The sequence below is a fragment of the Nannospalax galili genome, unplaced genomic scaffold, assembly GCF_000622305.1.
Source record: "Nannospalax galili isolate Female #2095 unplaced genomic scaffold, S.galili_v1.0 scaffold445, whole genome shotgun sequence".
Taxonomy (NCBI): Eukaryota; Metazoa; Chordata; class Mammalia; order Rodentia; family Spalacidae; genus Nannospalax; species Nannospalax galili.
In genome coordinates, this window is record NW_008354184.1 from 1,563,981 (window position 1) to 1,585,111 (window position 21,131).

At 46.8% G+C, this 21,131-nt stretch overlaps 1 protein-coding gene across 3 annotated transcripts in view; it reads left to right on the forward strand.

Annotated features, from left to right (window-relative positions):
• The window catches only part of Tmem184b (transmembrane protein 184B), a 57,119-nt gene that overhangs the window by 13,525 nt on the left and 22,463 nt on the right, over nucleotides 1–21,131 (forward strand). For 2 of the 3 annotated variants that reach the window (XM_008851266.3, XM_008851267.3), the window contains exons 2-3: nucleotides 17,345–17,594; nucleotides 18,813–18,978. In XM_008851266.3, coding sequence (XP_008849488.1) covers nucleotides 17,403–17,594; nucleotides 18,813–18,978 — 358 coding nt within the window. In that variant the 5' untranslated portion in view covers nucleotides 17,345–17,402. Of the gene's footprint in view, nucleotides 1–17,344; nucleotides 17,595–18,335; nucleotides 18,460–18,812; nucleotides 18,979–21,131 lie in introns of those variants that run through there. The other variant, XM_008851268.3, reaches the window with a different exon arrangement.

A 21,131-nucleotide genomic window follows, 5' to 3' on the forward strand; every position in this document is an offset into this window, starting at 1 on the left:
GACAAGACCTTCTTCACATGGTGGTCAGAGGGCTTGTTCCAGACTGTACTGCCCCACACTGCCCTGAACCTCCATGTGAGGCCTGCTCCCAGTGCACACCTACTCAGGCATCAAGAGGCCACAGGCTGTCCTCCACACATTGCTCAGGGCCTGTCCCCTACCCCCAAGGCAGGGTTCAGCAGATGTGTCCTAGTACCCAATGGCAGCCATCCTCTGGGCCATGCCCTGCTGTCATGCACCCATCCCACCAGGAAGGCAGGTGCTAAGTGGCCCAATTTGCATCCCAACCGAAAAGGATGTGAAAGAAAAGAGCAAGCCAGTAAAGACAGGCCTCAGTCAGACACGATGGAAAGTGGCAGTGTGCAGGCTCCAATGTGTGGGAGTCAGGGAGCTCTGTGGTAAGAGTGGAACATTCCAGTCCTCAGGGCTGGTGCAAAGGTGGTGGAGAGTATCACAGTTTGAGTTGGAAGGAACCACTGAGGGCAGGCTTATCAGTGCTTCTATCCAGGGGAAGCTTGTTGAATGCTAACCACACAGGCCCTGAGATGGTTGAGCCTAAGACATGATCTTTGACCTCCAGAAGGTTACAGTGTTGCCAGGGAGAAGGCAGGCAGGACTGAGCCACCAGGCAGCATTCCTGTCCCAGGGAGCATCCTTATTCCAGAAGCACTTAGCACAGTGCTAGAATGTTCTAGCTAATGAAAATGTCTTGTTGCTAGTTCACCTTCATGTTGCTCCCACCAGATGGGTCAGGCTGTGTCCTGGTGGAACCTTTGCTAGAGGCCTTTGCTCACCCTGGTGTGGCCTTTCCCTACTAGAGCACAGTGGCTGTGACTCAGCCTCTGTCCTCTGCTGTCTCTGTCCCTTCCCTCCCTCCAGCCAAACACCCAGGTGCTCCAGCCAAGCTGGAAAGCGTCATCAGTGGGGAGGGGCTAAGTGACAGAGCCCACAGGAAGGGCAGGATGGTTCTAAGACCAGGCACTCCATAGCTCAGTTAATCATATGGCTTTTTTCCCCGTGCCCCTACTGCATGCTTTACATCATGTTAGGCCTAGAAAAGTTGCAAAGATGTAAGAGATGAGAAGGTGGGCAGCTGGGCCTAAGGGAGACCATGGTGTCTATGGTGAATTGAGAGTCATCAGTCTTGTGCCCATGAGAACCATCGCAGAAGAGGCACTTGGACACAGACGTGAACTCATATGTGCAGGACACAGGCATAGGCTCATATGTTCAGAACAACAGGGTTGGCACTGCAGATGCTCAGACAAGAGGCCAGGAAGGGAGGCCAGAGACCCTGGACTCTTGCCGAGGAGCCAGGACTGCATCCTCTAGCCCACTCCTGACAGCTGTGAGTGGATTTGAGGTCCAGGGGGACTGTGTCATGTTGGAAAGTGTAGAGGTTGGCACCCTTGCAGCTCAAGGGCCTTCCTGGCCATGTTCCTTCTCCATCATGCTAGAATCTAGAACACACAGAAGTCCCAGTGCCCTGCCCCCTTTAGTCCACAGCAGACTAATTTCCCAACAAAAATCTGACCTGAATTGATGTGCAACTAATTATGCTCTTTAAAAAGATCTTACCTATGCTGATCAGCCATACTTTTCTCTGTGGGAGTGCAATGTGTTTGGTCTGGGGGGAGGGGAGAATTGCCCAGACCCCTGTGCAAATGTCAGACATATGCTATTATCTATTTATTTACTAATTTCTTTAATTTGGTTGATAAAGGTCCCATATACCCCAAGCTGTCCTTGAACTCACTTTTTTTTTTCTCCTTTATTTTTTTATGGGGTTTTGGCTGCTCTAACATTCCCCCCTCTGAAGAGGTAACCCTAAAATCTTTTAAGGATTAAATAAAAGTTCCCAAATATTTTCCACATTTTTGGCCTTTGGAATGGAGTATGTTGTTAAGAGGCCCAAAGACATTGTGAGTTTTAGCCAAGAAACTAGCTACTTTTCTTTGGAGTCTTTTTACCCTAAATGCCTAGCCAGTTCCTACCTCCTGTTCTTATCACGCCATCCTCTGAAGGGGTTACCCAAATTGCCAATGGGGAATAGGGACGCAGACCGCTCTGGCTTCTTCCATGCTGAAGAGGGATGCAGTGAGGCAATTGGAGTACCCCTTCAGTGGGTCTAGCTAAAAGACTACCAAATTGCATAACTCTAGGGGGAAAAGAAATTCCTGAATAGGAGACGTGAAGGACAAGTAAAGGCAAGAATAGCATTACAAGTTCTAGACAGGGAACTAGAAAAAAGTCAGAACGGGGCAATTTGGGGGTTCCTCCTCAATTTTCTTTTGTCTTCCAAGGCTGGACTCTAGAGGGATGGATTCAGGATTTGCTTTCAGGTATTTTGATAGCTGTTGGAGTGGTTAGAATCAGTGTCAGTTCCCTCTCAAAGGCTTCTAGATAGGGGGAGAAAACAAATTTATCCATCATTTTAAAACAATAGCTGGTTGTCTCCCTTAGCTACAGATGGGCACTACAGATTTGAAGTCTTCCATCTGAGCAGCACTTTCTGGTTAGGAACAAAATCATCAATGAGAAATAATTGTCTAAATAACTTTTTATATAGACTTAAGCCTAATGTCTGAGAAGTGTAATCCCTTGAACTCTTAAGGAAATATACTGATGACTGTACTCTTTGATTATACTTTCCTTTTGTGTGTTTAAGATCATACAGTTGGCCCAAATAAATCAATTTATTTTTTTACACTTAAGGTCATTTGAGGATCTGTTCCTCAGCGGTCACATGGCCTTGGGAGGAACTCCCAAGTCAAAGGTCCTGCTTGACCATGTCTGGCTTCACATGGAAGCATGAATGAGATGTTTCCTCTGAGTTGACCTTCCTCTTTGTAAACTGGACACTAGTTCAAGTCCGTCTTGTGGGGTCTCTATGGCTTCTCTGAACAAAAGGACAGGTGACTGACCGCAGTCACAGGACTTTTTGAAGACAGGTGACTCACCACAGTTATAGGACATTTTGAGAGATGTTCCATAGTCCCCTGGAACTTAGTCGACCTTGGAGGGCAAGGGGCAAAAACTGTCCTTTAAATCTTTCTGACCACATTAGTATAGGCCTCAAAGTATGGCTGTTAAGCATCCTATAAGGTTAGTTCCACCAGTCTGGTACATCTATTTATTTTAAAATGTTAAAGTCCATCTTGTGGGGTCTCCGTGGCCTCCCTGAACAAGAGGACAGGTGATTCACCACAGTTACAGGACATTTTGAGAGATGTTCCATAGTGCCCTGGAACATAGTCGACCTTGGAGGGCAAGGGGAAAAAACTGTCCTTTAAATCCCTCTGACCACATTAGTATAGGCCTCAAACTATGGCTGTTAAACACCCAATACGGTTAGTTCCACCAGTCTGGTACTTTTAATTATCATGTGCTATGTAGATAAGGCTTGGGTAAAAAACCAAATATTCTCAGATAAACTTTGACTAGATATTTATTTTGTTCCTTAAACTAGTTGAACTCACCTGTAGCCAACATGAGCCTTGAACGTCAGATCCTCTTGCCTGCACCTCCCCAGTGCTGGGATTACAGGAGAGCACCACCAACCTGGTTTATGTGATACTTGGGATGAAATCCAGGGCTTTGTATGTGCTAGGCAAGCACTCTACCAGCTGAGTCACATTCTAAGCCCTATCTATATCCTTTTGAAAGTCTGGAAACTTCTGAATTGCTAAGCTTACTGGCTCAAAGGCTATGCCTACAGGACAGTACATACCTGTGTTTGTCTCCAGAGGTAAGAGTCCAGTCACCTGCCCAAGCCCAGCTCAGCTCCCTGAATCAGGGTTTAGGACAGAGTTCCAGCTTATGAGCAGCCTCTTCATAGCTACTGGCTGGCAGGTGAGTGGGGGACGGGTGATAGCATTCATTGGCAGGTGGGCTAGGCAGGGACTTGACTTGACTTTCTGTGTGACCTGCAGCCTGGGACTGAGGGTACTAAGGAAAGATGTGCAGGGAAGAATACGGACAGAGAATTTATAGGAAGGGGGAAGCAACATCAGTGGCCTCTGCCCACTGTGCTAACTTTTCATGTTAGTAACATAAAACCCAGTCTTGGGCTGAGGAGATGGCCTAGGGCATAAGAGTGCTTGCTGGTGCAAGCATGAAAACCTGTGTTTGGATCCTCAGCACCCATGTAAAAAACCCAAGTATGACCATGCTTGTCTGTGACCACAGTGTGGCCGGTGGTGCACGGGGTGAGGGTAGAGAGGAAATCACTTCACTGGGACTTTGCTGGCCGCCAGCCTCACTAGGAATCACTGAGCTTTAGACTCAATGAGAGACCCCTTCTCAAGGGGGTAAGGCAGAGAATGACAGGGGATGCCTGACATCCTCCTCTGGCCTCTGCATGTGTGTGCATGGGTGCACACACACACACTTGTACATAAATATTTACAGCGTGCGCACATGAAGCTTTTTGACCACGTGCCCCCAGCACATGGGTGTTGATGTAGTTATGCATATGCATGAATAACCTTCCCACTGTCCTATGTATATAGCATCTATTCCCTGAACAGAAGGCAGAGGACAAGCTGACCATGTCATGATTTAGGAACTGGAGAGATGGCTCAGCTGTTAAGAGCTCGTGCTGCTCTTGCAGAGGACTCAAGTTCAGTTCTGAGCACCCATGTCAGGAGGCTCATACTGCCTGTAACTCCAGCTCCAGAGGATCCAGTGCCTGCTTCTGGCCTCTGTGGGCATCTGTTCTCAATGTATTCAGACCCACCCACAGACACATATACATACACATAATTTTTAAAAATTTTTATTTATTATTTTTATGTGTATATGTGTATTGCCTGCATGTAGGTAAGTGAACCCGTGTCATGTAATGCCCGCGGAGGTCAGAAGAGGCTGCTGGATCCCCTGGGCCTGGAGTTACAGACAGTTGTTAGCTGTCATGTGGGTGCTGGGATCCAGATCTGGGTCTTCTGCAAGAACGACCAGTGTTCTTAACTGCTGAGCCATCTCTCCAGCCCCTACACATAATTTTTTTAAAAAACCCAAAACTTGGGCTGGAGAGATGGCTCAGCGGTTAAGAACACTGGCTGTTCTTGCAGAAGACCCAGAACTGGATCCCAGCACCCACATGGCAGCTAACAACTGTCCGTAACTCCAGGCCCAGGGGATCCGGCAGCCTCTTCTGTCCTCAGTGGGCATTGCACGACACGGGTTCACTTACCTACATGCAGGCAATACACGTATACACATAAAATAAAAAATAAAATATTTTTTAAAAAACTCGAAACTTTAGAGATGTGATTTTTGCTGATGGTCCAGGCACCTCTGGCTTCCTAGGCTGGGCTGTTCTGGGCAGGCGAGCGTTAGTGCTGCTGAGGAACACCTGGGGGGCCTGACTGTGTCTGTGGTGTGTCTTCATGCCTGGTCTTTGTGGCTGCTGTCCTTGATGACTCTCCCTGCCTTGTACGTGCAGCATTCACGGGGCAGCACTTCATTGGCTTTCTTCCCAAATTGGTTACTCACTTTTCCATCTCAGCGGCTAAGTATGCAGAGGAATTGTCAATGAGTGCTGCTGAGGAACACCTGGGGGGCCTGACTGTGTCTGTGGTGTGTCTTCATGCCTGGTCTTTGTGGCTGCTGTCCTTGATGACTCTCCCTGCCTTGTACGTGCAGCATTCACGGGGCAGCACTTCATTGGCTTTCTTCCCAAATTGGTTACTCACTTTTCCATCTCAGCGGCTAAGTATGCAGAGGAATTGTCAAAATTTGGCTAGTACATTTCCATGTTCCCAGTCAGATGTTTTTAAAAACTAAATTGAAGGTATTTTCTTTAAAATCCCTAACATAGGAACCCCAAACACATTCTAATGTGCTGGAAATTTTTAAACCAACTAGAAAATCCTATTTAGTATTTCAGGGGTTCTTTGTTTCTTCAAATCAGTGCCAGACATATTGTTTTTGGTAACAAAATCCTGCAACAGTAGAGACATTCTAAACTTGTGTTTTCTGAGCACTGGGCCCTTGTCTGACCTCTCAAAGAGCAGCCTCTTTATTGTCGGCCATGGCATGCATGCCTTTTCTGGGAAGGGATGTCCTGATGTGCCCAGCTGTGGTTTGAAGACAGTTCTAGGAAACGTATCTCTGACAGCCATTTGTTAGAGAACAAAATGGCCAAGTATGAGACAATCCCCCACCTCTTTTTAAGTGCTGAGGATGGATCACAGGAAAGCATCTGCCTCTGGGTCCAGCCCCAGATTCCCTGTTGTTAGGTTTGACCACTCTGCTTGCTTTTCCACAAAGAAGCCAGTCACTCCGATGCAAGCCATTTCCTCAGCCAGCTGATGTCGTAGTACAGCTTTTGTAGAAGATTCGGCTCTTCCACTATCTGAAGGGTTTAGGTAGACCAGAGATCTGCCTGCGTCTGTCTTTGTCTCTGGAGTGCTGGGATTACAGGCATGCTCCACCATGCCCCACAATCTGAAGGGTCTTATTATGGAAACTTTCTTACACACCAGAAGAGCACATCTCTCCTTTAGTACTCAGAGTCTCAACAGTTGCTATATGGTACAGTCTTGGTACATCTTTCTCCCTCCTGTTTAAAAAAAGACCCCAAGCTGGATGTTTTGCCAGCTGCCCCAGACTCTGGGAGGCTGAGGCAGGAGGATTCTTTTTTTTTTTGAGACAATTTTATGTAGCCCAGTCTGGCCCTGAATTTGCAACATAGCCAAGAATGATCTTGAACTTGGTCCTCTTTTCCTCTACCTCCTGAACACTGGGATTACAGGTATGCACTTACCATGTTGGGTTTCCATGTGGTGCTAGGGATCAAATCCAAGGCTTCTTTCTTACTAGGCAAGCACTCTAACCAACTTCTAACCAACTAAGATGTACCCTAGCCCCTGAGGATGCCTTTAACATGACACAAAAATTCAAGCTCAGGCCTGGAGAGATGGCTCAGCAGTTAAGAGCAGTGACTGCTCTTGCAGAGGACCCAGGTTCGATTCCCAGCACCCACATGGCGGCTATGAACCCTCTTTAACTCTGATCTCCGCAACATTGCACAACACAGGTGCACTCACATACATGCAGCCAATACACTCATACACATAAGATAATTTTTTAAAAAAAGAATTCAAGGTCAACCCCAGCAACAGAGTCTTTGTCAGAGAGACAGGTGGAGGATGAATCATAGGCGCCGTGTTATCTTTTACCCTTTAATACACTAGTATGCATCTGTTTGTGCTAGAGATGTTAAACACTCTCTATTTTGACATAATTGGAGAGTCACAGGAAGTTACAAAAATAGCATAAATGTCCTGTGTTCCTTGGGTTGGTGACGTCTTCCCGGGTTGTAACCACATCAAAGCAGGACGTGGACATGAGGGTGGCTCTGAGAACTGGGCTGCCGGCCTTATTCGGCTCCATCTTTTCACCTGTGGCGAGTGCATGTGTTTGTGTGTGAGATTCTTTATGATTTTATTGCATGTGGATTTATGTACCCATTACTGCTGCAAGATGCCCTGTCCCCTCACCTGGAAGGAACCCACCTGCACATGCCTTCTCTCTGTCACCAGTCTCTGCCAACCATTCACCTGAGCTCCACCTTTATGCCTTTGTCATTTTGAGAATGTTCTATGAATAGAATCAGGTGGTGAATGACTTTTGAGATTGGCTACTTTGACTAAGCTTAATACCCTTGAGACACACCCAGACTGCTGTGTGCTGATGCTTCCGTGTTGTTTATGCTGAGTAGTATTCTGCAGTATAGATGTAGCAGTTTGTTTAATCTTCACATATTGAAAGGCTTTCAGGCTGTTCTTAGGTTTTAGTGAACAGCTACTGTGAATATTTCACATGAACATAAGTTTCCATTCTCCAGGAGAACTAAGAGTGAGTACAGTGTTGTATGTTAGACACATACCTCAGTTTTTAGTTTTTTAAAAAAATATTTTTTGGGGGCTGGAGCAATGGCTTAGTGGTTAAGAACACTGGCTGTTCTTTCAGAAGACCCAGGTTCGAATCCCAGCACCCACATGGCAGCTAACAACTCTCCGTAACTCCAGTTCTAGGGATCCAACAACTTCTGTCCTCCACAGGCATTGCACGACATGGTGCACTTACCTACATGCAGTCAATACACACATACACATAAAATAAAATAAAAAATAAAATATTTTTTTAAAATTTGGGGGGCTGAAGAGATGACTCAGCAGTTAAGAGCACTGGCTGCTTTTCCAGAGGACCTGAGTGTTGTTCCCAGCGCCCACATAGTGGCTAACAACTGCCTGTAACTCCAGTTCCAAGGGATCTGACGCCTTCTTCTGGCCTTCATGGGCATTGTACGACATGGGTGCACTTAGATACATGCAGACAAATACTCATACACATAAAATTTTTTAAAATGTATTTTTTTTGTGTGTGTGTGTATAAGTATTTTGCCATTTAAGTGGACCATATGTGTGCAATGCCTGCAGAGGCTGATACAGGGCATTGGATTTCCCCTGGAACTGGAGTCACAGTTAACTGGAGTCAGCCACCATGTGGGTGCTGGGTCCCTTGCAAGAGAAGCCAGTGCTCCTAACCACTGAACCATCTCTCCAGCTCTGGTTTTTTAGTTTTTTGAGGTGGTTTTGATATGTTATCCAGGGTTGTTATCTTAGTTACTTTTTCTGTTACTGTGATAAAAGACTCTGTCAAAAGTCACTTAAGGGAGAAATGATGTGTATCATAGCTTACAGTTCCAGGTTGCATTCCATCATGGTGGAAGACTCAAGGTATCAGGAGCTTGAAGCAGCCTGAGTCAGAAGAGATCAGTGAGTGCATGCATACTAGTGCTCAGCTCACTTTCTCCACTGTTACAGTCCAGGACCCCTTGCCTAGGGAATGGTGCACCCACAGTGGATGGGTCGTCCCACCTCAATTAACATAATCAGGGTAATCCCCCCCAGACAGACTTACACTCATGGGTCTCCCAAGTGATCCTGGATTTTGTCAAGTTGACAGTTAACACTAACCCGTCACAGTGGTCTCAGACTCCAGAGCGCAGGTGATCTTCCTGCCCCAACTTCCCAAGGGCTGGGACTGCAGGGGTGCACAACACTGTGTTGCTTCTTGTGTAAGAAACCGCCACAGTTGACTGTTTTATCTTTGTACCAGCATCCTTGACAGCATATGGCTTTAGCACTGTTTCATGGTTTGTAGCTATGTGGATGCCTCACTGTGGTTTTCATTGTCCCTGCTTGGCTGTAGATGTTGACCATCTATCTATTCATGTGCTCCCCCACCACAATGCCTGTTCATGTCTTTTGACTATTTTCAGATTGGGTGGTATATTTTTTTACTGTTGGGTTTTTGAGTATTTCATTCTATCCAATATGTTAGCAACTTCCCAGAGCTGTCCTACAGACACATCCACTTTGTAACTCATCTTCTTTTAGACTTAAAATTTTTTATTTTATTTTATGTGTATGCATGTATTGCCTGCATGTAGGTAAGTGCACCCGTGTTGTGCAATGCCTGCAGAGGACCAAAGACCCTGTTGGATCCCTAGAACTGGAGTTATGGATAGTTGTTAGCTGCCATGTGGGTGCTGGGATTCGAACCTGGGTCTTCTGCAAGAACAGCCAGTGTTCTTAACGGCTGAGCCATCTCTCCAGCCCTAGACTTATTTTTAATTTTTTAATTTATGTGTATATGTGTGTTTGTATGTGTGTATGCCATGTGTATGTGTGCCTGCAGAGGACAGAAGAGGGCATCAGATCTACTGGAGCTGGTGTTTCAGGTAAGTCACCCAACAGGGTTACTGGAAACTGAACAGGGGTCCTCTGCAAGAGCAGTATGTACTCTTAACCACCAAGCAATCTCTCCAGCCCTCAGGCTTATCTTTTATATTACAAAAGTTTTCACTGTTCCTTCCTTCCTAGCCTTTCTTTCATGTTTTGAAGCAGAGTTGGAGTTTATTAAGAAGACAGGTTTTGCTATGAGTTCTCACTTTTTGTACACTTCAGTTTATAAATTTTCCTTTTATGGGGCTGGAGAGATGACTCAGCAGTTAAGAACACTGCTCTTGCAGAGGACCTGGGCTCATGTTCCAGCACTTATATGGCAGCTAACAACCATCTGTGATTCCAATTCCAGGGGATCTGACATCCTCTTCTGGTCTCTTGAATACATGGGTGCACTTACACACATGCAAGCGATACACTCCTAAACATAAAATAAAAATTAAAATAATGAAAAGAAGGGCTGGAGAGATGGCTCAGCGGTTAAGAGCACTGATTGCTCTTGCAAAGGACCCGAATTTAATTCCCAGCACCCACATGGCAGCTACGAACTGTCCTTAACTCCAGTTCCAGGGGAATCCAAAGCCCTCTTCTGATCACCACAGCATTGCACGACATAGGCGCACTCACATATATGCAGCCAATACACTCATACACATAAGATAAAAATAATAAATAAGCAGGGTGTGGTGGCGTATACCTTTAATCCCAGCACTTGGGAGGCAGAGGCAGGTGGATCTCTGTGAGTTCGAGGCCAGCCTGGTCTACAGAGCAAGTTCCAGGCAGCTGGAGCTACAGGGAGACCCTGGCTCAAAAAGACCAAAAAAAACCCCACAACAATAAAGAAATAAAATATGAAAGAAAATAATAATAAAAATAAAATATAAGTTTCCCTTTTATGGGTCATGATTCTGGTGTTAAGTCTAAGAACATTGGGCCTGCCTCTTGGTTTCAAAGTTTTTATTTTATGTCTTCTAAAAGTTTTATAGTTTTACATTTTATATTAAAATCCAAGCTCCAAGGCTGGAGAGATGGCTCAGTGGTTAAGAACACTGGTTGTTCTTGCAGAAGACCCAGGTTCCAGTCCCAGGGGATCCGACAGCCTCTTCTGACCTCCGCGGGCACTGCGCGACACGGGTGCACTTACCTACGTGCAGGCAATACACGTATACACATAAAAAATAAATAAAAAAAATAATAAAAAAATCCAAGCTCCAAATAGACATGAAGATTCATGCCATAATCCCAGCACTTGAGAGACTAAGGCAGTTCAAGGCTACCCTATTTGATACATTGAGGCCTTATCTGAAAACAAAACAAAAACCCACAGTCCACTTTGCATTAATTTTTAAAATGTTATATTTTTTTAAAATTTTATGTGTATGTGTGTATTCCTTGCATGTAGGTAAGTGCACCTGTGTCATTCAATGCCCACAGAGGTCAGAAGAGGCTGTTGGATCCCCTGGGACTGGAGTTATGGACAGTTGTTAGCTGCCATGTGGATGCTGGGATTCAAACCCAGGTCTTTGGCAAGAAAAACCAGTGTTCTTAACCGCTGAGACATCTCTCCAGCCCCTTAAAATGTTATTTAATATTATTATTATTTGCATGTGATGTACATGTGTATATACATGCCTGCTACAGTGCATATATGGAGGCCAGAGGGCAACTTTGTTCTCTCTTTCCACCTGTCCATGGGTTTTGGGGATTGAACTGAGATCATCAAGGCTGCATGGCAGGCTCCTTAGCCTGCTGAGTGATCTCACTGCCCCATTTTCCATTAATTTTTGTAGTTGGCCATCAGAATTTAGGTTTGAGCTTTCGTTTTGCATCTAACAATCTATTTGTTCAGCACCATTGATTGAAAAGCTTATTTCCAGAGCTGGAGAGATGGCTCAGTGGTTAAGAGCACTGGTGGATTTTGCAGAGGACCTGAGTTCAGTTCCCAGCACCTACATGGGGCTAACAATGGTTCATAATTCCAGTTCCAGAGGATCTCATGCCCTCTTCTGGCTTCTGCAGGCTTTGCCCACATATGGTGCACTTACATACATGCAGGCAAAATAACTCATATATATAAATAAAATTAGAAAAAGAAAAGCTTATTTCCTTCTTTAAAAATTTTGTTTTGTTTTGTTTTGTTTTTTTGAGACAGGGTCTCCCTGTAGGCCTTGGAACTCTCTAGGTAAACCAGGCTGGTTTCAATATCATAGAGATCCACCTGCCTCTGCCTCCTGCGTTCCAGGAGTAAAGGTGTGCACCACCACACCCGATGCCCTATTTCATTTCTATTTTTTATTTGTGTGCCTGTGTGAATGTATACTACATGTATACAGGAGCCTACTGAGGCCAGAAGAGGGCATTGGAGTTGTAAGTTGCCTGATGTGAATGCTGGAACCCAACTCTGGTCCTCTGCAAGAGAAGTATGCTCTTAACAGCAGAGCCATTCTCCAGCCCTGAAATGCTTGTTTTACTTCCACAGATAAGTAATTATATATTTTTAATTAAAGATTTTATTTTATGTGTATGAGTGTTTTGCCCGCATGTTTGTAAGTGTACCACATGTGTGCCTGGTGCCCATGGCAGCTAGAAGAGAGTGATGAACCCCTGTAACTGGAGTTACAGAGAGTGGCTAGCCACCGTGCGGGTGCTGGGAACCCAACCCAGGTCCTCTGGAAGAACAACCAGTGCTTTTAACTGCTGAGCCATCTATCTAGTCCCAAGGAATTTTATTTTTACTTACTTACCATGTCACAAAATGGACAAGAATTACTGTAAATTACCTATTTCAAAGAGATCTTATAATGATTGATTTGTTACCATCAGGACTCAAACAGGGTCACTGTTTCCTCCCATTCTACAACAGCCTCTGATTTATTGGTGAGCCTAGGCCTTGTCCCATAGACCGTCCCACCCCACCTCCCAGCACAGCCATGGCGTCTTCATGGCGAGGTGCCCTCTCCCCCTCTGCCCTGCCTCCTGGGTGCTGACCATTAGCTGTGGAGGCTTGCTTAGATTCCAGTTCATACTTGGCAAGAGTCCTTTCAAGGTGGCGTGGGTACTTCCAGCACTAGCCAAACAGAGCTTCAAATCAAGCCACCACCCCTTTGCAATGATGCTGACTCTGTGTCTGGAGGGCCTAATTGATTTCTTGTCATCGTGTCTTCATCAGAATTTGCATTAGGTTGACTGGTTTGATTTGGGTTTTTGAGACAGGATCTTGCTATGTAACTACTCCAACCCTCAATCATCCTGCCTCTGCCTTACACATGCTGAGATACCTGGCTAAAATTGTCACTTTTTATTACCTTTATTTGTTTGTTGGTTTATTGTATGTATGTGAGAGGGGAATGCATATGCCACTGCACATATATGGGGGACATAAGAAAACCTGTGGAATCAGTTCTCTCCTTCCATCATGTGACTTGTGGGGATTGAACTCAGATTTGTCAGGCTGGATGCCTTTACCTGCAGAGCCATCTCACTGACCCTGAGATGGTCACTTTTAATTCTGTGAGTCTATTACTGGGACTTCTGTAAACTCGAACCAGCCCTTGTGAATTATATAGTTATCCTGAAATACTATAGATGAAGAAACAGAGGCTTTGAGGACTCACTTGCATGAACTTGCTGGTGGCAGTCTGGTGGGACTCCTGTTTATTGCCTTCAGAGCTTAAACTTGGTTATGCTGTTAAGACTATGCTGGAAAGTCTCCACCCCTTGGAAGCCTTGCCCACACCAATCTCCTGCTCTCATCTCTCAGCAGAATGGCAGGATGAGACCTCCACATTTCACTGTCTTGGGTGCAGGAACATGGGCTGTGAGCTTCTCATGACTTAAGACTGGGTCTTCCCAGGCCAGAAGGAACCAGAAACCTCAGGACATGTTTCTTAGAGAGGTGATTTTAGTGTGTTCCCACAAACCTCTGCCATGTCCCTGGCAAAAGAACATTTGACCTGTTAAGAATGGGAGACATGGGCTGGGGAGATGGCTTAGTCCATAAAGCGTTTACCAAACAAGTATGAGGTCCTGAGTTTGATCTCAAGAACCCATGTTAAATAGATAAACAGATAGATAGATAAATAAATAAATAGATAGATAGATAGCTTGGTGCAGTGCTTGTAAGCCCAGCCCCGGGGAAGCAGGAATAGGAAGACCTCTAAACCTAGCTGAATTGGAGTGCCCCAACCCAATGAGAGACCCTGTCTCAAAAACCAACCAGAAGTACATGCAAGCCCACCTACGCACATATGTGTACCTGCACTCACATGACTGTATACCTCTCCCCCAATAGAATGGGAATCTGCCAGAGCAATTCTGAGCCTTGCTGTGTGCATCTCCTCTAACCTTGGGGAGGATGGATGCTTTGAAAATGTCGGGGGACATAGAGGTCATGCTCCCCTGGCGAGGAGAGCAGGTAGGACCAGTTCTGTGATTCCAGCCACAGTCATCCCTGCTTCTCCAAGGCCCTGGGGGCTGAGCCAGGCCAATACCCTGTTTGTTATGGGGCCTAGACAGGCAAGAGCTCTTTCCCAGAGAGACCCCCCTGCTTATAGGTGTGAAAGGGTGGGACCCAGTATCCATCCTCTTCTCTCTCTGCACATGCTGTGAGCAGTTTGCAGGGCTTAGCATGGGGCAGACTGGACCCATGTCTGCAGTCTGGGTGGAGGAGCTGCCATACCTATTAGGGAGTTGCTTCAACTGTTGTGTGGGAGAATGTTCTAGAAGCCCTCAAATCATTTGGGAGGGGGCTGTAAAATCAAGTTCCACATCTTTTTTTTTTTTCTTTTCAATCTCATTTCCAAGATGTAAATAATGCCACTTCCTTGAAAGTTGCTGTGAGGAAGAAAAAAAAACATGAGAGAGTATTTGGGGAAATGCTGAAGTTTGGGAGTTGGACTTCCTCTGCCCCCCCCCGGTGTTTATTCTTTTAATTTGGGATGATAGGCAAAGATGTTGATTTACAACTCAAATCTTCCTTTTAAATGTCTCTGGCACTGGTTTTCAGTTTTGAAACCATGCTTACAGGAGCTATTATTAGACTGTCACTGGGTCTTTTTTTTTTTTTTTTTTTTTTTTTTTTTTTTTTTTTTTTTTTCAGAGCTTGCCACCAATCTTTATATAGACACCTTCTCTGTTTTTGAGTTTCTTAATTTAGGTGCCATTTTTTGTCTTTAATCTAGATATGTCTCCTGGTTGGTTAGGGATCCTTTACATGTAGGAAAATAACTGTAAGGGTCCCAGCACTCTGCAGAATCTGACAGGTGGAGGAGATAGAGACAGAGGATGCTGGAAATGCTGGTGGGGAGCCAGGACCAAGGCAGGAAGTATGGGTGGACAGCAAGGTGGCTTCTGGATTGTAGGGCAGACAGGAGCCATTCATTCCCTGCAAAGACCAAGGGAACTTCCTGCAGGTGTCACTACATTCTGGCCTGATCAGCTTGAGGACTTGGAAAGGACTGTGAGGCTGGTCACCTGGGCTGATGTTAAGTTTATGTGAACATGGTTGTGTTTGGGTTTGGCCATGTTCTGGGTTGGGAAGCAAAGACCCTCTGGGGCCCAGTGAGCCTGCATTAGGCACAGGGCTGATGGTGGAGCTGGGACTCAAGCTTCTGCTAAGCTGCTTCCCAGGTATCCACACTCTGCAAGGTCTCTCCATTTACCTCTCTCTGCTGTGCGCTGGCGCTGGTTGCGGTGTGGGTCATGGCCATAGTCCGTGGTTTGGGCATTCCGCCCACCAGGTCACCTGCTGGTTGCATGGCATTGACCATTCTGTCAACAGGTGGCAGTGCAGAAGAGGATGAGGTTCATGAGGCTCCAATGCTGGGGTAGGGGGAGCAGCCGGCCTCCTGGCCTCCTTTCAAGCCACTGTAACAGAACACCAGGAACTTACCTGCCTGCTTCTCACAGTTCTGGAGGGTGGGCAGTTGAAATCCAGGTGCTGGTCCAGCAGTGTCCAGTGGGGGGCCACTCTCCTTACTTGTGTCCTCACATGGCTGCAAAGGCAAGGGGTCTCATATGAGGCCTCTAGTCCCTCTAATCACCCTTAAAGATCTCACCACTTGCTAGATGTGGTGGTGCATGCCTTTAATCCCAGCTCTAGGGAGGCAGAGGCAGGTGGATTGCTGAGATTGAGGCTAGCCTGGTCTACATAATGAGTTCGAAGCCAGCTGTAGCTACAGGGAGACCCTGTCTCAACCCCCACCCCTCCAAAATAAAGCAAAACAAAAAACCCACCTCTTAATGGCATTGCCTTGGGAATCAGGGTGGGGTGTTACATACATCCAAGAGTACATTTCAAATGATCCTGACAGAGCTGCTCTTTGAAAATGGCTCCCATCTCTGACCCGGCCTTGATCCCTATTTGTAAACATCTGGGGAGGATCTGACAATAGCTCTTTTCTAGGCCATGTCTGGGTTACTTAATACGAAATTGTCCTTTGTTCCCAGGAATACTGGTCAACCCTAGGAAGCTCTGCCGTACCCCAGCCCCATCTCTAGAAAGGCATTTCTCCCACAGAGGTGCCTTCCACTCGCATCTTCCCTTCCCACCGGAAATCTCTTCGATGACACTTTCGTCACCTCTGCCCTGTTTCTGACTTCTCTCTCTTGTTGTGAGGCACTTCACATTCTTTTTGAAATACAAATGAAAGCCAGTAATGAAGTTAGTGCTGCCAGAGATTAAAAGACAGGGATAGAGTTGTACCTCAGATCGAGCAGGAGGAAAATACATAGGCAAAACACAGGCCATGTGTTCCATAGAACAATAAGAGCATGTCGTGAAAGAGATTAGAATCTCTAGTTGGGGAGGTGTACGGGAAAGAAGATGCCCAAGCTGAGTTAAAAGATGATTGCTTTGGGGCTGGTGTGTAGATCAGAGGTAGAGGGCGTCCCTAGTACGTGTGAAGCCCGGTGTTCCTTCCCCAGCACTGAGGGGGAAAAAGGAGTAGTTTGAAGATAAGCAAATTGGGAAAGACCCATAAAGTCTCCAAAATAGCACAGCTGGGCAATAAGGAATGGCTCTCAGCAATTAGGGAAATTGGAGAGAAATCTCAAAGGAAAACTTACAAGCCCTTCAGGGAGATGACCATAGTGATGAAATGATTTTTCCAGGTCAGAGTGGTACATCCCTGTAATCCCAGCACACAAGGACCTGAGGCAGGAGGATCATGAGTTTGAGGCCTGCCAGGGCTACAGAGCAAGGTCTTGTCTTAAAAGGAGCAAGAGGCCAATGGGGCCATCTTGTGGGCCAGAGTGAGGGCTACTGGGACAATGGGCGGGCCAAAGCCATACTTTGCCGTTGTATGAAGTTTTTACTTTGCCCTTGGGATTCTCATCATGTATCAGTCTTCCAACTTCCTGGGGAAGCAGCTGGGAGCTGTTGGGGACTTTTGGCAGAGGAGGGTCCCTGTCTGGCTACGTTCTCAGGAGGGTCACAAGGTCATTGTGTATGGCCTAGATGGCGGGACAATGGCAGAGGCATGTCGGAGTCAGAGTACTGTCTGGGTGGGCTTGATTCATGGCTGGAAGGTGATGCAGACATGAAAGGTCATTTCCAATGCCTCTACTTACCTGGATCTCCTCTCTAGGCCAGCTTGTCACTCACTGAAAGGGATTCTCTCAGGGAGCCTACTGCTGCTGGGCACCATGACAGTGAGGGGGGCTGCGCTGGCCCCAGACCCAGCATCACCCACCACCGCAGCAGCTTCGCCTAGCATCTCAGCGACCCCCGAGGGCAGTCCCACGGCCATGGAGCAGCCTGTGTTCCTGATGACCACTGCCGCCCAGGCCATCTCCGGTTTCTTTGTGTGGACAGCTCTGCTCATCACCTGCCACCAGGTACCTGGGTGACCTCTATAAGTGTTCGACATGGTTTCTAGTCCAACACAGAGTAGCTTAGGCAGTCAAGGCTGTGCAATAGTAATGAGAAAACTACGTTCTAGGTGATTTCTTGCGGGCATCCCAGCTCTGCTGAGAGTAGGTCAAGTTCAGGTTTGTGGCTCTGGGGTCATGTTTCTTTACTCCTGACAGTCAGAGTGGCAGGTGCGTGGGAAAGACACCCAGATACTTGTCTACCTCGATCTAGTGATGCTTGTTATTTCTGCTCATCAGCCATTGGCCACATTCATGTCTATCCAAAGCTACGGCAGTGGGTGCATGTCTGAGACTCCTTTGAAGAGGGGCTTGAGAACCTGAGACGGGGGTGGCAGAGGAGCTGACCTGGTCAAATGGGTGGTAGAGCGAGAACAGACATTAAGTTTCCTGTCTGCTATCCTTGTGGCCCCAGAGGAGGCTTGATGGCTATCCGATATAGAGGGCTGGGTGAGTCTGCTCAGACCCCAAGCAGCTTCTCAGTCCTTTTCAGATCTGTTAGCATCCAAGATGATTGGCTCACAGTGGTTGGGGAATATTTTGTTCATTTCCTCTCCAGCCAGGCTTGGGCTGGGCCAAGAATGATGTCATGAGAGTCAGAACCAGGCACCCGGTGTTGCTGGGACTGGCGACTGATCTTGGCAGTTGTGTGGTGCCTTTACCGTCTCACCTTCTCACAGTCACACAGCATTCTCCTCCCTTCCCAAGATGCTGCAGTGCTGCCTTCGTTTAACAGATGGGGAATGAGGCTCAACGTGAGCACGTCATTGAAGCCAGGAAGTGTACCCAGAAGCAAGGCTCCTTCCTGTCTGCCCCACCCTCCCTACCATCAGTTAAGGCAGATTCATCCTTGATTAGCCCCTCAGTTAACTCAGTGCTGCTGCTGTAAGACCCCAGGAACCCCGCTTTTGGAATGGCAGCGGGGGCTCCAACCTCAACACTGTGGCCTTACTGCCCCTCTAGCTGCAAGGTGGCCTGTGGATGACTGCTTTATGCAGCCCTTTGGGCCTGACTCAGGATGGACGTTTTCTTATTGCATTTATAGAGCTCAGGGTGGGTCACTAGCCTCAGGCCTTGGAACAAAGAAGGGCAGAGATGGAAGTCGAGAGCCAGCCTCTTCCCTTGGATGGGGCGGGAGGCAGTGTGGTACAGTAGGTTCTGACTGACCCAGTTCCCTCTGCACAGATCTACATGCACCTGCGCTGCTACAGCCGCCCCAATGAGCAGCGCTACATCGTGCGTATCCTCTTCATCGTGCCCATCTATGCCTTTGACTCGTGGCTCAGCCTCCTCTTCTTTACCAACGACCAGTACTACGTGTACTTCGGCACCGTCCGTGACTGCTATGAGGGTGAGGACAGAGTGCAGAGTGGCATAAGAGGGAGGCTGAGGGGCAGGGGAGGGGGGGCTACAGGAGCAAAGGGAGCGTATTTCCCTCATTTGTTCCAAGGACTCGGGGGGGGGGCGGGTAGGGCATCTCTCCTGAGCTCCCCCATGGGGCTTCCAGACCTCATAAGGACTGGTTCCAGCTCACTGTTCCTCTTGCCCACCTGAGTCTCCCATCTATCCCCAGTGGACAGGTAACAGTGCATATGTAGCCCAGCCTCACCCCACAGACATGCATTGCCATGGGGGAGTCCTAGAACTCCTTCACAACTGCCTGGAGGCAAGGACCCCACCTCTGTTAAATTTATTTCTCAATTCTGCCTTCTCCAGTTGGGTGGGCAACTTATAAGTGGTCCATCTGTGAGTGGAAACCCCAGGAACAGGTGGGAAGATTTACACAACTATTGAAGGGAGTGTGGCAGGACTGAGCCTGCATCCTCACATGTCCCATGAGATGTTCTGTTGTGTCTCAAAGAAGGGGACTGGTGAGGGGCTGGAGAGATGGTTCAGCAGTTAAGAACACTGGTTATTCTTGCAGAAGATCCGGGTTTGAATCCCAGCACCCACATGGCGGCTAACAGCTGTCCGTAACTCCGGTCAAGGGGATCCGACAGCCTCTTCTGACCTCCTCGGGTGTTGCATTGACACGGGTGCACTTACCTACATGCAGGCAATACACGCATACGCATAAAATAAAAGTAATACACAAAATTAAAAAAATAAAAATTAAGAAAGAAAAAAAGAAGGGAGGGAGGGACTGGTGCCCTCTCATGAGCCTTGCTTCCTCATATCAAGTAGAAATGTCAGTGTTCCCTTCTGCTGATGTCTAGCCATGTGGCCTTTAGGTCGCAGGAGGGAAAGCTGGTCCTTACTTTCACTGCTCCATGGAGTCAACAGCTACTGTATTGTTGCCACAGGGAGACAAGGAAGCTGCCTGGCCAGGAGATTATGGGGGAGTGTGCAGGGGCTGGCCTTAGCCAGAGGAGAGGTCAGTGACCTGATACAGAGTGACTGTACTGGGGAGCCAGGACAGAGACATCCACAGTCTGTGGCCAGATAGAAGGTCACACTCCTTTTTTTACACTTGATGCACAAAAATATTGATGAGATTAAAAAGTTCAGATTGACTACTATCCTCAGGCCTCTTGGGGTGTAGGAGCTGGAGAGATGGCTCAGCAGTTAAGAACACTGATTGTTCTTGCAGAAGACCCAAGTTCGAATCCCAGCACCCACATGGCAGCTAACAACTGTTGGTAACTCCAGTCCCAGGGGAACCAACAACCTCTTCTGACCTCTGCAGGCATTGCACGACATGGAATCACTTACCTACATGCAGGCAATACATGCATACACATAAAATAAAAATACAACAACAACAAAAAAAAACAGGTGTAAAACTGGGCATGGTGGTGCACTTGGGAGGCAGAGGCAGGCTGATCTCTGTGAGTTCAAAGCCAGCCTGGTCTACATAGTGAGTTCCAGGCCAGCTGGGGCTACAGGGAAACCCTGTTTCAAAAAGACCAAAATCAATAAATCAGTAAATAAATCAATAGATAATTTTTAAAAAACCAAGTGTATAAAGGGGCTGGAGAGATGGCTCAGTGGTTAAGAGCACTGGCTGTTCTTTCAGAGGACCAGGTTTGATTCCCAGCACCCACGTCGCAACTAACAAACATCTGTAACTCCAGTTCCAGGGGAATCCAACACCTTCCAACCTCCCCAGGCATTGCACGACACTGGTGCACTTACACACATGCAGACAATACGCTCATACACATATAATAAAAATAATAAAAATTTAAAAACAGGTGTAAAAAAAAAAAAAAAAAAGTTCAGATTAAGAAAGTCACCCGGAGGGAAGCTGCTGCCAAGCTTCGAACCCAGCACCCACATGGTGAAAGAGAAAACTGAACGTGAAATTTGTCCTCTGACCTACACACACACATATACCAATGGCACACATGCACCCAGGCACAAACTCACAAAATAGGTAAGTAAATTAATGTAATAATTTTAATAATAGAAAACTCAGTAAATTAGACTCACTTTGCAAAAATCAGAACTTTCACACTGAAAAAAAATGGTTAATAGACTGAAAAAAAATAAGCTGTAAACTGA